This window comes from Babylonia areolata, chromosome 27, assembly GCF_041734735.1.
Source record: "Babylonia areolata isolate BAREFJ2019XMU chromosome 27, ASM4173473v1, whole genome shotgun sequence".
Taxonomy (NCBI): Eukaryota; Metazoa; Mollusca; class Gastropoda; order Neogastropoda; family Buccinidae; genus Babylonia; species Babylonia areolata.
In genome coordinates this window covers 32,130,850-32,144,426 of record NC_134902.1, presented here as the reverse complement: position 1 = coordinate 32,144,426, position 13,577 = coordinate 32,130,850, and the positions used below count along the sequence as shown (strand labels likewise).

General features: G+C 37.9%; 1 protein-coding gene across 1 annotated transcript in view; it reads right to left on the bottom strand.

Moving 5' to 3' along the window:
* The window catches only part of LOC143301063 (eukaryotic translation initiation factor 4 gamma 2-like), a 30,894-nt gene extending 17,712 nt beyond the window's left edge, over nucleotides 1–13,182 (bottom strand). The window contains exons 1-13 of the mRNA XM_076615067.1: nucleotides 13,092–13,182; nucleotides 12,285–12,299; nucleotides 9,953–10,088; nucleotides 9,092–9,226; nucleotides 6,972–7,074; nucleotides 6,214–6,324; nucleotides 5,373–5,439; nucleotides 4,707–4,799; nucleotides 3,926–4,095; nucleotides 3,002–3,112; nucleotides 2,232–2,303; nucleotides 1,476–1,575; nucleotides 918–1,109 (exon numbers count right to left, since the gene is read on the bottom strand). Coding sequence (XP_076471182.1) covers nucleotides 918–1,109; nucleotides 1,476–1,575; nucleotides 2,232–2,303; nucleotides 3,002–3,112; nucleotides 3,926–4,095; nucleotides 4,707–4,799; nucleotides 5,373–5,439; nucleotides 6,214–6,324; nucleotides 6,972–7,074; nucleotides 9,092–9,226; nucleotides 9,953–10,088; nucleotides 12,285–12,299; nucleotides 13,092–13,182 — 1,396 coding nt within the window. The remainder of the gene's footprint in view (nucleotides 1–917; nucleotides 1,110–1,475; nucleotides 1,576–2,231; nucleotides 2,304–3,001; nucleotides 3,113–3,925; nucleotides 4,096–4,706; nucleotides 4,800–5,372; nucleotides 5,440–6,213; nucleotides 6,325–6,971; nucleotides 7,075–9,091; nucleotides 9,227–9,952; nucleotides 10,089–12,284; nucleotides 12,300–13,091) is intronic.
* Nucleotides 13,183–13,577: the final 395 nt, after the last annotated feature.

The following is a 13,577-nucleotide window of genomic DNA, read 5'->3' as shown; positions in this document are numbered from 1 at the left end:
CTCATATTGAAGGCAATAACAAGGAAAGAACACATGCAAAATTTCAAATCAATATCTCCAATAGTTTCTGAGATATCCCAGTTTGAATATTTTGTATATGTGCATGTTGCGTCATTTTGCGATACAAACTGATTTTTAGACATGCCATGTGTCCACGCTATGTATCTAACAATGCTTGGACTGATCATTTTCATATTACTGTCAAACAGAAAAGACAAAAACATTGAGTGTATAACAATCCAAATCATTTTTATTCATCAGCAAAATCACCTAAAAAATGTGTCAAAATCGGTAATTTCATTCAGCAACATTATAAAGAGGTACTCTTGGACATCTAACACACCATTACGCACACTCATCCACAAAAACATGTGCTTGCATACATGCATGAATGTGCACACACACACACACAAAAATGTGATTGCATCATCTGAGAGAACGAATGAACGAACGAAATGTTTTATTCAAATAAAGGTCACAGCCCCTTACTGAAGAGGTGTGACACAAGTACATTGAAATATAGGAATCATAACAGTCATACTGAATACAACAGCAACATACTTTGTACACCATAAATTGCTCACAATCAAAGTCAAACTACTACAACAGCAATATACCACACATGTCATAAAGTACACTTACAAAATAAACAAACAAACAAAAACAAAACAACAACAACCACAAAACAAACAACTACAATAGTATAGCCTTCAACCTTTTCAAAGATCTGTAAATATAGACTGCAAGTCCACCAAGGGTAGTTTCCTTTCTGGATGATAACAACAAGTTCAATCTAAAACTACAAGGACTGTTATGATATTTGGGTTCAATGAACTGTAGTCTAAGGTCTAATATCATCATCTGAGAGAGAGAGAGAGAGAGAGAGAGAGAGAGAGAGAAGGGAACACAACCCTTACCTTGATTGTGCTGGTTGCCTCTGTTGTTCCCCATCATACCACCACCACCACCACCACCACCACCGCTGCTGCCGCCGCCACCAGGGACACCTCTACCTCCTCCCCCAGTACCTCCCATCCCCATGTTTCCTGAGAACTGAGGGGCAAAGCTGTCCATCTGAATCACACCTGGCCCTGTGCCGATGGCATTGCCTGAAACAAGAAGTGGGTTGCACACAATGTGAAATGATAGAGATGCTTACAAAGTGCCTGAAACAAGAACTGGGTTTCACACAATGTGAAATGATAGGGATCCTAGGAATTATGTGACAATAATCTCAACATGTCTAATGACAAGGCTTCATATAAAATGGTTTTTTTTTGTCTGGTAGAATTTGTTGCATTTCTATAGCGACATTTTCAAATAAAATATCGTTTAAACCAAAACGGACAGGAGGGAGGAATGGACAATGAAAGATGGAGAAAAAGCAGACAGTTGTGAAGTCACTTCTCTAATAGCGAAAGGGGAAAAACCTTTAGAACACACACACATACAAAATGAGTGAATATGCGACTTACTCATGTTACTGACAGGCATGCTGAAGATATCGCCCAGACCTTTCCACGACTGTCCCATTCCATTCATCTGTGAAGGTAACACTTTGCCTCCTCCACGACCCTGAAGCAGCATTATTGCAGCAGTGAAAAACAACTGTACAAATCCTTTCTTCTGCAGAAATATTACAATTTTATTTCCTTTCTTAAATTTACGTAATATATATCTAATAATTGTAAGCACAATACAAATCCTTTCTTCAGAAATGTTTATTATTGCATATTTAATGTAAAAAAAAAATTTTTTTTTTAAAGATAAAAAAGACTATTCAACTCTTGACTGGTGGATATCTTTTAAATATATGTGAGAAAAACAGTCAATTCAATTAAAATGTAAAATAATTAGAACATGGACTAAATACAAAAAGAAAACTGCTACAACTTTCAGCTGTGTGTGTGTGACTATCTGCATTGCAATGTACACTATGGACAGAGCATACATTAATCAGCAGAACACAGAATATACTTCCCATTCAACTGTTCAACAAAGACAAACATTATTTGTATTGCCATGTTTGGTTTATATATGTATATATATATGCGTGTGTGCATGTGCATGTGTGTGTGTAAAAAAACGTCCAACAGTGTCTGTGTTTTTTATATTAGGCTGAAGAATGTTAACTGGATATGGCCAACATTAAAACCCTGCTCTGTCTGGAAACAAAAATATATTACACATCAAAATACTCTTTAAAACTGGAAACAGAAATCCAAACTTACATTGGCAGCTTCTTGCCGAATGGCTGTGATAGTTTTTGGTCCATTTTCGGTGGCTACTCTCCTGGGCTTCCACTGCACACATTCAGCCAAAAGTAAGTATTCTCTTCCCTGGTTACAAAGGGGAAATAGTTAAGTGTCTGTATCACCATTAATCAACATATTTTTTGGAAATGTTTTTATCTTATAATGCAAGTACTACTTTTGTCAGAATAAAAAAAGGAAATTTTCTTCCTAAAAGAGGGCGCTAGTCAGGGTGGCAAAGCGGAGGTTACCTACTTCCGGGAGGTTATCAGCCGTAGCTACTTTCGTTTTCTCCGCATAGGCGGATAGTAGTTTGCACAGGACAGGAATGTCAGACCCCTGCCGGAGTCTGCACTAGTGGGTCACAGTTAAGTATGTGTTGTTAAATCATGTTTTACTCAGATGACAAGGTATTTACATTTTTACTTCTAAAAAGAAGAGAAATGGACATAAACTTAACCACAATTAACTACAATGTTACCAGTACCAATCAAAATTAAACTTCTAGATAAAAACTTTTGAACACTATACATGTACCAATAACAATTTACCTTTTCAATAAAACCTACCTTATGCTATAAAAATATATTTTCCAATCAGTTTTTTTTTAAATGCTCCCCTATCCCCCCCACACCCCCCTTTTTTTTTCTTTTTTTTTTCTTTTTTTTTTTTTTTTTTACTATTCCAAACAGATATACATATCCTACATAATGATCTTTCTCTGCAATCCAACACAGTTCATGTCATACCTCATTTTCCCTTAACTCGATAACATCTTGTAGCATGAAGCGGATCCTTGATGGTAGTTCCTCATTGGTCGAGTATAACTCAATGCGGGAAAAATACTGGTCTATCCAGGTCTGGAAAAACAAAAACAAAATAAAGACAAGCCTTGAAACAGGATGACTTTACAAGTTACGAGTCCACGTCTGCTATCCAGTCTTTAAGAGCTGGTCATTCTCATTCAAAACTACTGTACAAAACATTATTTCTCTATTTGTGCTAAACAGTCAGGATACATATTTCTTCTTCTTCTTTGTTATTTTCCAATAAATTATATGTCTGAGGAAATAATATCAGGCTTTCTTAAACAACAACAATGAACAGTATTCTGAAGCATGTGTTTAGATTCTGAGGAACTTTTACAGTTTATCATAATGAACGAGTTTCTCTTGTTCTTTTTCAAAAAGATGCATTCCTTTCAACATTTGAATCCATAAAAAAATAATCAGCGACAAAGCATAGTCATTCAGTTTTCCCAGACAATTCCATCCTGTGATGACTGCTAAGAAAAAAAAAATGTATTTACATGGTGCTTACCCTGCAGCTCTGAGCGCATTTAACAATAAATCTAGTATGAACACAAAGGATACAGGATTCAGTCTTATCATTAACTAAATAAATCTGATACTAGTAAAATCCCAAGCTTTAGCACTGAACATAGACTCTAAAAGACTTCATTTTTCTTTACTTCAGGAAACAAGTCAAGACCGAAACCAAGATGACACACAAGACCTACCTGTAAACTACATGCATGACAGTGAAAAGTTGAAGCACATCGACAGACTAGAATAACTAAAACTGTAACAGCCATCAATAATAACAAGAGATGTTCTGAAAAGGTAAAAATAAAATTCTCACACAAAAACGCAAAGAGATACAACTTTCCGTACCTTCGCCTTCGGCGTGTCAAGGCGTGGGCCAACTGTCCGTATTATTTGACACAGACATTCCAGGTCTTCCGCCATGTCTCGTACCGGCGTGTTCTTTTTCTTCTCCAGAAGCTGCTGAATACACTTGTGGAGGATACACTCATGGAGCATGTCCAACTTGCCAAGCTCACCTGCAAAGCACCACCACTCACATAAAGGCTTAGATATTTCAATGCCTGCTTGTTTCTGTTTTGTTTTGTTTTTGGTTAAAAAAATTTTTCTAATAGGTTTTTTGGTACATCACAAACATTCACCATCCCAATAACACCACACTAGAGTACATTTCTACTGACAGAGTGTTCTTGCAACCCAGTTTTTTGGTGTTAAGTACACATAACAAGCCATGCATATCAAAACAGGATAAAAAAAAAAAAGGCTAACATACATATTCATAAAGATACAAGAGTCCCTTAAGCCTTACTCCTTGTCACTTCAGTTTTCACTAACGATACAGATATTCATCAGTGTGATCTTGAGAACACATCTATAAAAAGACTGGTTTGGGTGCACAGCCAGGGATGTGATTTTCCATTTCCCTCTTCCCCAGTACCTCACTTTATTTCACAAATCAAGATTAAACAGTACAATCCAGATGGAAAGAAAACTTGAGCACACACAAGCACATAAAATGAAGCCCCATCTACCCATGCATCCCTTCCGCCCATAAACACAAACCCTTACATCCACCCTATTCTGTCTGTACACACCCAGTCTCCCAGTTCCACCCACAAATTAAACTGACCGATGAACTTGATGTTTCCAAGCATCTTCTCCTTGGCCAGATGGTACTGCTCTCTCTCCTCTTCTGTGAGCGGGCCATCTTTCTTGTCAAACGCTGCAAACGAAGAACAGATCCAGTTATGGATGCAAATTTCCATAACCCTTCCTGAAAATAAACTTTAAAAAATCCTTTATTTTAAATCAAACTATTTCTCAACAGACTCATACTCCTGTCAAGAGTTCAGAATCTGTATGAAGATTACATTATCAACTACAATCCATACTCTCCTCTTCTGCCTTGATCAGGAAAGTTATAAATGGGTGGGCAAAATCCATCATTCAATAACTGATACTGCACGAGAACAAGAATAATACAAGATTTCCAAACAATTCGAAAACCTAACACCAGCAACACATTACAGACAATTATCATACCATTTCATAGCTTGTGTACAATTCTTCCCATGAGTAATTTGTACAGGGAGAAATCCATAGTAAGAGTTTACAATTAAAAGTTAGAAGAAAAAAACTATACTGTAAGAAGAAAAACAAATGTACTGTTTAACTCTTCCTTTTAGAGAAGTCAAGAACAGGTAAACACATTCAACACAATAAGCTTGTTACAAACAAAAAGAAAATTCACTAAAATTAAAACAGAAGTAAGAAGACAGTGCTTGACAGAACTCACCTTCAGTTGCCTTTGACCTGTTTTGAAACTCGTCCTGGCACTTATTTAACAACAAACGACGGAAGCTCTGAAAAAAAAACCAACCCAAAAAACATGTATACATTAGAAATTAGCAGCAGAAGAACATGAAACGTAATTAAGCATGCTTTCCTTTCTTTAATATATATAAACAAATATATATATATATATATATATATATATATGTATATATACATATATATATATATATATATATATATATATATATATACTGATTCCATTAACCAAACACGAAAAGCAAAAAATCAAATTACTACCTGCAGGTCTTGCAACCAACTTTTTTTTTAATCAATTCCCAAAACTAATGAATCCATTAAAAAAATTGTCTTCAGGTCGATTAGATTTTCCATAATCTTCCTTTATGTTAAAATCTCTATAACCTATATTTGGTGTTGTCTCACTTCCATCACCATGAAAAATAAAGTAGAACACTTACACATAAACTCTAGAACGTGGAAAAAGGTAGTGGTTGATTAAGTCGATCTGCTATGTCTCTTACATCCATCAAAATGCTGTAAGAGGAATTCCAAATTTCAAACAACAATGCTTGACAGTACAGCAACATTACAACATTTAAAAAAAAAATAAAAAAATAAAAAATTTTACACCTGAAAAGATGAATCACTTGACAGTACAGCAACATTACAACATCAAAACAAAACAAAATTACGCCGGAAAAAGATGCATCACAACTGCAAAGTAAAAATAATGCTTGGTCCTTTCAGATCTAAACACCACTGGTGACAGACACACAGAAATGACATAGGCAGAGTTTGTCACGGCTTAGATTCACAAAGCTTACCGATGTAGTTGAAGAAGAGGGGTCAAAGTTGGGTACGTCCTTACATAGTCGATGACAGAGCTGTGCATATAGTTTACTGTACTTGGGTTCTTCTAAAGCCTTTTCAAAAATCTGCAAACACATCAGTCCGCATTTTTTTTTAAGCCCACATCCAATGCATGCATCTGGTACAAACAGTGCTACAGGCAAAGCATCTTTTGTGATAAACCTGCAAAGTATTCATGGGAAGCAACACTTTTATTCACCCAGTATTTGCAACCTACTAAATCATTAAAAAAGGGAACGTTTGGTAGCTTTGGTTGCTTCAAATATAGATAAAATCTGTGAACTATTTCCCTCTGGAAAACTATTTAGCAGTAAAATACATTAACGAGAGAATATCCATTGAAAAAGAAAAAAGGAAACAACAAAGATGCTATTTATGTTTATCAAGCCAACATGTTTGTTGGTGCTCATGTACTGTGCTGAAGTGGTGTTCTTTTCTTTTAAAAAAATTTGTTTTGAATGAACAATCATCATATAACCAAAAAAAAAGTTACCTATATTGGGGAAAGATGGGGATGGGGAAAATATAAGAATAGGGAGGTTATATTCATAAGATCCATCATGGTCCTAACATGTCTAACCCTGAAAAGATACATATGTATACCTCATCACATTTCCATGCCAGCAAAGAATGCTAGGTACACTGGAGAATCACTTCCAACAATTGACATGAAATAATAATATTTATGAGATGGACAGATCCAAATACTAACCAGAAGGATGACACCCTTAAGGATGACCGGACTGTCAATCCCCACATTGAGCAGTTCAAGGCTGAGCTTGTCAAACTTCTCTGGAGTAAGTTTGTTGAGAATTCTGCAAAATTAATAAAAACACTTCCATTTTTAAAATTTTTCTTATTAATTATCTGTCCATTTTAAATACAAAAATATAAAGTATATGAAATTAAAACACAATACAGTACAATCAAAATATGATTTACCCCCCCCCCCCCCCAAAAAAAAAAAAAACAACAAAAAACAACCCACTTTGCAATCATTTTTGTTATCTAGATATCTTAAAATATCTTGCTCTTTTTTCCTCACCAAACTGAGGTTCATACAACAAGAATCAGCCATCCAGATCCACCCTACCTGATATGGTCTGAAAACAAACTGATAAAGTATAAAAAAATAAAAATAAATAAATAAAAATAAAACAAAATAAGGTGTAGAGATAAAGCATAAAGATGAACAATGAATATTCAGCTACCTTATTCCATGTCACAGCATTACATTGGTGGTGTGTCCATCGAGATCGATGATGACCATCGTTGTCATCCAGATGGGGGATGGGGGGAGGGTGGTGGTGGGGTGGAGGGAAGGATGCTCATGAATCTATCTGTGAGCGCGCAGATGGCTGATAGTCCAATCTGCGCACGAAATGTTCGCTGACAGTTGGGGCAGACAAAGACAGGCATATCATTGTCAGGGAGCTTGTTTGCCCGTGACTTTCTGGCCTGCCTCTTCTCAACAGCTGCAGCAGTCCTGTTGGCCTCGCACAACCTGGCGCCTTTGTGCACAGCAGCACGCCATTTGTCACGGTCCACTGCAGATTCCTCCCAGGAGTCAGGGTTGATATCAAACGCTTTCAGAGAGACTTTCAGAGTATCTCTGAAGCGCTTCTTCTGACCTCCGTGTGATCTCTTCCCTTGTTGCAGCTCGCCATAGAAGAGCCTTTTGGGCAGCCGATGGTCTGGCATGCGCGCCACGTGTCCAGCCCAGCGAAGCTGGGACTGCATCAGGATGGTGAAGATGCTGGGAAGGGTGGCTTTTGCGAGCACCTCTGTGTCAGGGGTCTTGTCTTGCCACTTGATGTTCAGTAGCTTCCTGAGGCATGTTGTGTGGAAGTGGTTCAGCTTCTTGGCATGTCGTTGGTACACTGTCCAAGTTTCGCAGGCGTACAGTAGTGTGGGGAGAACTACTGCTCTGTAGACCTTTAGCTTGGTCTCAAGACTAATGCCTCTTCTGTTCCAGACATTTGCAGTGAGTCTACCAAAAGCTGCGCTTGCTCTTGCAATCCTGACGTTCACTTCATCGTCGATTGTCACATTTCGTGACAGTGTGCTGCCAAGGTATGTGAACCGCTCCACCGCACTGAGTCTCTGACCGTTGACTGTGATGTTGGGCTCAACGTAGGGTTTCCCTGGGGCTGGCTGATGGAGAACTTCAGTTTTCCTCATGCTGATGGTAAGGCCGAAGTTCCTGCTGGCAGTGGCAAACTTGTCGACGCTGAGTTGCATGTCAGCTTCAGATCCAGCGTTGAGGGCACAATCATCAGCAAACAAAAAGTCTCTGATGATGTCTGTCATGACCTTCGTTTTTGCTTGAAGCCTTCTGAGGTTAAACAGCTTGCCATCCGTTCGGTACTTTAGGCCGATTCCAACATCGCCATCTCTGAAGGCATCAGTAAGCATTGCAGAGAACATGAGGCTGAACAGCGTTGGAGCCAGGACGCAGCCTTGCTTGACACCATTTGTGACAGCAAAAGGAGCAGATGTTTCACCATTGTCCTGGACTCGAGCCTGCATGCCTTCATGGAATTGGCTGACCAAGGAAATAAATTTCCGAGGGCATCCGTACTTGGCCATGATCTTCCACAGTCCCTCTCTACTCACGGTGTCGAAGGCCTTAGTGAGGTCGACATAGGTGGAGAACAGATCAGCATTTTGCTCCTGACATTTCTCTTGCAGCTGCCTTGCAGCAAACACCATGTCAGTGGTTCCGCGCTCTTTCCGGAATCCACATTGGCTCTGTATGTCACAGCATTACATTAGTACATGCCTGAAGGGTGCAAGCCAACCAAACAAAACCATAACACTTAATTAGCTCACCCTCTGACGCGTCGAAATATTTGGTCATGTCGTTCGCTGGGGGTACCCGCATCGCGTCTGAGGACGCTTGGTGGCACCCATCGGCCAACGGACTCTGATCCGCACACTGTGGAGTGATTGGGTGGTCTTTTGTCCCTGAAATTTCAGTGCAAAGAAATAAGTTTCTTCCATGCTCTTTTCAATGCACATTATTCTTTATCTCTTACAAGCACAGTTGTATTGGTTATTACTTTACAGCATGTCACCGATGTTACTATGATAGGAACTATATTATTTCTAATCAATGATGAACAATAAGACTGTAACTGTGAAAGAGTCTACTGGTGTTGCCAAACTAGACAGTACAATACACATATGAGTCATGCTAACGTATTTGTGATATCATATTCTTTAAAATATTCAACTGTATATATACACCCATCCACCTTCAAAATTACCTCATAGGAGCGTCATCTTCTGATTTGAAAACTTAGACTAAGATTGAGACATTCATTGATTCAAACTTACAATAACATTTTTTTCTTTGATTACAAAATAATAAATACAAAAACCACATATATCAATTTATCACTATTAGTATCAACACTATATTCTTATCAGTGCTGAACATGCACAAAACAAAACAAGTTATAACACAACTTCAAGTTTAAAACAAATTTTCACTTGTCTGTTGTTTATACTTTCTAGTATTTAAAAAGATCAAAGCTAATCATTAAATTATATTCAGAAACAAGTGGAAAGAAACTGAAAAGCAAGTCCAACTCCCAAGTCTATCACAAAGCAGCAATTAAATCACATGCTGCTTGCCTTATTTTAATTTAGCAGTAACCAGTACCAGTGTGACAAAGATGGCATACTTACTGTCCTCCTGTGTGTGGAGAAACACCACCCTTCTTGGATTTTGAGTCCAGTATGCTGCTTATCTTGGCACCAAGTATTTGATTCAATTGATAGTAAAGAAAAAAAAGAAAAAAAGGGATTACTCCCTGTGGTTCACCTGAAAATAAATAGAAACTTTTTTGATATCACCAATCTCCCAATCTTTTCTTCAGTTTTCATTCAAGTTTCACAACAATTAAATCATACATGTGATGTAAACAAACGATTTTGATTCAGAACAACAGAAGACAGGAAATATGACCATAAAATGAAGAAATTTCAAGAAGGCACATTCCAAAATTATAAATAAAATGCAATGGGTTCACTCACCATTATAGGAGAATCAAATCACATCTTTGCCAATTTCATTATAAAATTACAAACAAAAGAATCATTTTAAAAATCCAGACAAATGGGTAAAACACACACACACAGAGTTCGGGTCACTTTCATGACTTCAACCGATCATGCTAATTTTTGTCACAGCACAGTCTAATACATGACATGTGTCAATGTGCACTTCAAAATTTTCCTCTCAACAGTATTCATGATCATGGCACTCACTGATAAAATCAATTTCTCAAAATAAATCAGTGTCACTAGATAGTAAAATTTCTAAATATACTGTGCAAACATGGTCTACAAGTACAAACACTGTCTATTCCATCACTTTTTAATATTATATTTTATCATTTAAGTATTAATAGAAAAAAATCCCTAATATCACTTTAAACTCACACTTGTTCCAACCCCTCAGTTGAAATGTTGCCAGAATATAGATTTCTACCAGACAGTCCATTATCATTTTGTGTACAAATCATAATTTATCCACTACGCATGACATTCAGTGATTCACACAGTCACTGCACAAGCTTACAACAAATTTTTCATGCACACAGAACAGGATTTCTCTCCATAACCCCCTTTCTGAAGTGTGCACTGTAAAATGCACAGTATTTTGTCTTTTTGAGTGCCCAATTATGATCCTTGTGTGAATGAATCGAGGTCTGCTACACAGATGAGAAACGCAATTTTAATAAAAAAATCAAGACTGTGAGACATAACAAATACATCAGGAAAACCTGAGATAACCAAATTTTCTTTTCTCCTCTTCAATATTTTTTTTCATTAACAATACTTGTGCAATTTGAGTGGCTTTAATATTTTCAAATTATCTTCCTTCCATTCGAGTCTGATGGTACTCACACTTACCAATAGTAACCTGCAGAAAATGACCTGCCTTTAGTGACTTTTTATTAAAATTAAGTCGCTGACATCTATCCTCAATCGATACAAAGCCTAGCAGTTAGGGAAATCCAAACGAAAATGTCATTGAACGACATGGGTAATCATTACACATGATAATTTTGGTGGGAGTTTGTTGATAAATGAAAAAAATAAAGGGAGTTCATTGGTAATTCTGGTGGGAGATTTGTCAAATATAGTCAGGAGCTGGTGTTGAGGGTCACATGACACTGAATTTGATTCCTGGATGGGCTTTTCTGTGGAGTTCTATCAGCCATTAGTGAAAAGTTCATGCAAGGCAGCTACAAATATAAACTCAAGAATCAGGAAAGGTCCACACAGACTTTCAATGACCGAAAACTGAACGTTACATCCATCAATTAATAGGGACCGATGAAGAGCTGTTCGCTGCACATCGATCGTGGATCAATGCCCAGCGCCGGCCTAAAATAAATCGAATGGAACTAGAAGCTATCAAGACTAGATTAAGTTCAGCATCAGATCTATTTTCATATAATTTGTCAGTGTGTGTGTGTGTGTGTGTGTGTGTGTGTGTGTGTGTGTGATTTTTACCGTACTGGAGACTTTACAAAGGCAAAACCTGTTGCTTAAAACGCACATCCATGCTGAATTACAGGTTATAATAGATATAGTTACTACAAACATACAGTGCTGCCAATGGTTTCAGCATTAGGGTTTCGAGATTTTCAAATATTTCTCGGTGGAGTGCTGTTGTCAGCGTGCTTTTCATAATTTCAATTTTTTGTATCCCCAAAATAATTTAAACCCGAACCAAACTCCATATCAAAAATACTCTTGTTGTTAAGACCTTGGACAGGGGAGAACTGGTTAGGGAAATGAAAAACAGAAAAACCTCTTGCACTGTTGCATCTCATCTGAACTAATTCTATTCAGCTGTGAGTGGAAACAAAGAGTACGTTCGGCTCATGCCTTTTTAGACCACTTTCACAGCAGTCGCCGACAACATGAAACTACACATACTGACCGTTTCTTCAACACTATAAACACTATCAGCGATGAAAATGAACTTTTCTGTTTCACAACTCACTCTGTAACGTAGGCCCTAGCGTAGCAAGCGATAGTTTTCATAAAGCTCGTTGATCAACCACATTCGACCTGCGCAACACAATTTCTTTTTCTGGCTTATTCCCAGAATGCATGTGCGTTGATGCACCATGGGAATTCGAGATTTTTCTTCCTGTGTATTTCTTTGTTTCCCGTATAATATGCATCAAATTATCTTCTTCTTTTTACCAATTTGACTCGTGAGAGAGAGATAATAGGCAAAATTCAAAACACATACAAAATATGGCAAGAAGTCAAAGGGTAAACACATTATGTATTCATTTCCTCTTTTCAGCACTCTTATTATGTATGGTGTGTCATTCGCGTAAAAAATGAAAATATATCAAATAACCTGGATAGTTTCTTTTCATCATTATTATTGTTCTTGCCCTGTCAGCAAGCCTGTCATCTCGCTCATTTCCCTTAACACCTGCATGTCCGGGACAGTATAACCATGTAAGCTTTTTAATCTGAAAGTCGCGCGTTACTGCACTCCGGCTCCACATTCCACTTTCAATTTTTCAGTTGTATGAGGTTCATTAATTCAGTCAGAGTAATAGCATGTTGATTTCCAAGCGAATGAGTAAATAATAGCCACTGGAGCGCATGTGTCACAGCTTCAACTTCCATTGTCGGGCTGGAGGTTATGACTTTGTATGCAGCATTCTCTTCCTCAGTCTTCTTCAGATGGGTCTTTAGTGACCGAGCCATCTGTGATAGCTTATTCTTTGTTAGTTTATTCTGAGTAGGTTCACCTCTGCATTAGTTCTGCCCCCAGGCCATTCCCGACAATGTCTTCCCAGAGTGGGTGAACTTGGAATAATTGTGTTGAAGAGATGTTTGAGGTTCTCGGGGATTTCCTGCCACTCCGAGTCGATCATTTTATATTCTTTCAGGTCTTGTAGCTGGTATACCAGCTGGATTGTGTCTTCTGCTTGTCCTATCCATGATCTTCCGCATCCTAAACTGCCGGAGGGTTCATTGACTGCATCATGCAGTGGATTTGAGGGGGTATAGTTATAATCTATGGCTCTGAAGCAGGCCTTAACCTGTTTCTGGCCTGCATTGAAGGAAGGTCAAGCAGGTATCCCATGATCTCAGTAGGAGTGTCTTTCGTAGTTCCGGGGACCATTTTCACTTCTTTCTAACTTTACAAGGCTGCTTTGAGAGAGCCAAGGTGTTACTCAAGTCCATAGTCGATCACACTGAGAACTTGATGATTGACCACACACACACACACACACACACACACACACACACACACACACACACACAC